The sequence below is a fragment of the Drosophila suzukii genome, chromosome 3 (genome assembly GCF_043229965.1).
Source record: "Drosophila suzukii chromosome 3, CBGP_Dsuzu_IsoJpt1.0, whole genome shotgun sequence".
Classification (NCBI taxonomy): Eukaryota; Metazoa; Arthropoda; class Insecta; order Diptera; family Drosophilidae; genus Drosophila; species Drosophila suzukii.
This window is the reverse complement of record NC_092082.1, coordinates 62,848,277-62,850,566: the sequence shown is the minus strand read 5'-3', so window position 1 is coordinate 62,850,566 and position 2,290 is coordinate 62,848,277. Positions and strand designations below refer to the sequence as shown.

The window sequence follows — 2,290 nt, the reverse complement described above, 5'->3', positions numbered from 1 at the left end:
AAACTTAAAAGCTTAAATGTTTTATTAAAGCTATAATAGTGATAAGCTTTTATTTACAAGTTTGGGAGACTGGTTTGGGGAGCAGCACCACTTATTAAAGGTTTGGCAAGCGTGGTAAATCGTCTACTGAACTGATCCTTTAGCACCTCTGGGGTAACTGTAGAAGCCGCGTCGAGATACTGCACCACTCTAATTTGGCCGTTATCAAGCACGGGAACCTGGCGATGTCGAAGTCCCGGCACGAGAACTTGGCAGTGAACCATGGCCAATCCCAGGAGTCCAACCAGTATTGGCAAATACAGCTTCATATTTCAGTTGGTGCAGATGAATACTTGCGAATGAGTTGTACCTCAACATTTTATACTTATCCAGGTAATACAGGAAGTCTAAAAACCGGGGTGATTGATCTGCCTCAGAGAGTGAACTCCAATTGCTTCACCGCAAAAGCTCAGTTTCATTCAACCAGTCCCGCAGCATTAATATTTCAAGCAACTGGATTTGTTATTTTATAAAAGCACTCACATTCAGAAATTTGGAAATGTTGGATTTTTTTATTCACGAATTGATTAAAAATCTTACAAATCATTTTACAATAAATCAATCAATTTTATTAATTTAATGTTTGAAATTTGGTCATTTTTTTATCAGTTGCTCCTGATCATGGTACAACTATACGGCCAGCAAAATTGTACAGCACGTCAACAGACTAAAAGCCAAACGATTAGGCAACCGACGAGACTTACTTTTTTATTCGGTGTAAATGTTTTCCTTCTTTGTCAATATCTATCGACGTGCTAAAAGTTGATTAACTCGAACCATTAGTTATTCATTTTATTTTTGATTTTTCTACTATTACTGCCCCCGTAGCTAGCCCCATGAGAATTTTTGCGAGACTTAGTCGGCGATACCACAGTGGCTTGCAGCTTAATTCATCACTGATGTTATACCACCGCACTATGGGGCGACTAAAACAAAACCCTGCCAAATGGATTTTTAAAAGATTTTCCTATTTTTTGAACTGCAACTTTGAAAACCACTGAATTCTGCATACAAATGAAAAAGAAAAAGTAGTCGGTAGTGATATGTTCTCCCACCACAAATTTTCTAGTTGACGTATTAAAATAAAATGACTAATCATAATGCAAAAAGTCATGCATGATTAGTAAAAAAGGAGCACAAAAATAGTACGCTAACAATTCTTGATACATGATACATTGCTTTTGGCTTATATGTATGAGTTTAAATATCGATAATAATCAACAGTTGCGTTGGTAGCCGATATTTTTTACAAACGTAATTTTAATAAAAAAAAACGTTGGTTTATAAAGTAATTGTGAAAAACTTACGCTAGGATCAACATATAAAACATTTGAATTTCATAGTGAAGCTTTTTGTTTCATAAGTATTCAGTAGAACAAACTTGATTACTGGTAACTATCCATCAGTAATCAGTTATCATGTTGTTCTGCTGAAAGCGGCGTATATGTTTTAGAAACAGAATTGTTGGTGCATTTTCTTACTCGCCGAGAGCTGTTTCAGCACTTAGAAAAGTATTATCCCACATTTTAAAGGTTTATTTCAAAATTTTAAACTTTAATCTTTTGGACTAGAGCACATTGAGTGGAAATCCTATTTGTCAAAGCGAATCAGGCATGTCTAGATATATTCACACCATTTGCTTGCGATGTCAGACGACTCTAAATCGAGAAATCGTTTGAAGAATACGCCAACAGAAACATGTTTCTAAAAACCAGAACATGAGATATATAGATACCTAAAAAAAATTCTACTTCTTGTACTAAGTCTCTATTTTTACGCAATATTTTGTTAAAAATATGCAGTTTAATTAAATATTATACATTACACAAAACCAAAATGCTTAACTTAAAGTCAAATTGATAAGTACCAACATTATACAGAATTATATGAAACAATATTTTAAAATATCCGAGATATTATAATACATATACTTTTTACATAATATTTTTTTTCAGTTTTCCCTTTTCTGCCTTTAACGATACCGAATCAAAAGTTGGTCACCATAGGGCTCCACTGATTTGGGCAGGCTTTTGGGTTTTTCGGACCCACTCTGCATAAGCAGTTTCTAAGAATATTAAACGTATTTTTAAACTAATCTTTAAACTTTAAATAAGAACAAACCCATTTTTTAAATTGCTCAAATAAAAAGAAATTACCCGAAATTACTCGAGCTGCTACCCAGGGTTCAGGCTAGACATAAATATTCCAGCCGCTACATAGATTTCAACGAGGATAGATTTCAGATTTAGGA

The 2,290-nt window shown here is 34.1% G+C and overlaps 1 protein-coding gene across 1 annotated transcript; it reads right to left on the bottom strand.

Moving 5' to 3' along the window:
- Positions 1-333, bottom strand: LOC108006942 (uncharacterized). Its single transcript, XM_017070544.4, has one exon. It carries the CDS (start codon positions 306-308, stop codon positions 54-56), a length of 255 nt encoding a protein of 84 aa, XP_016926033.2. The 5' UTR covers positions 309-333; the 3' UTR covers positions 1-53.
- Between the last annotated feature and the right edge of the window lie 1,957 nt (positions 334-2,290).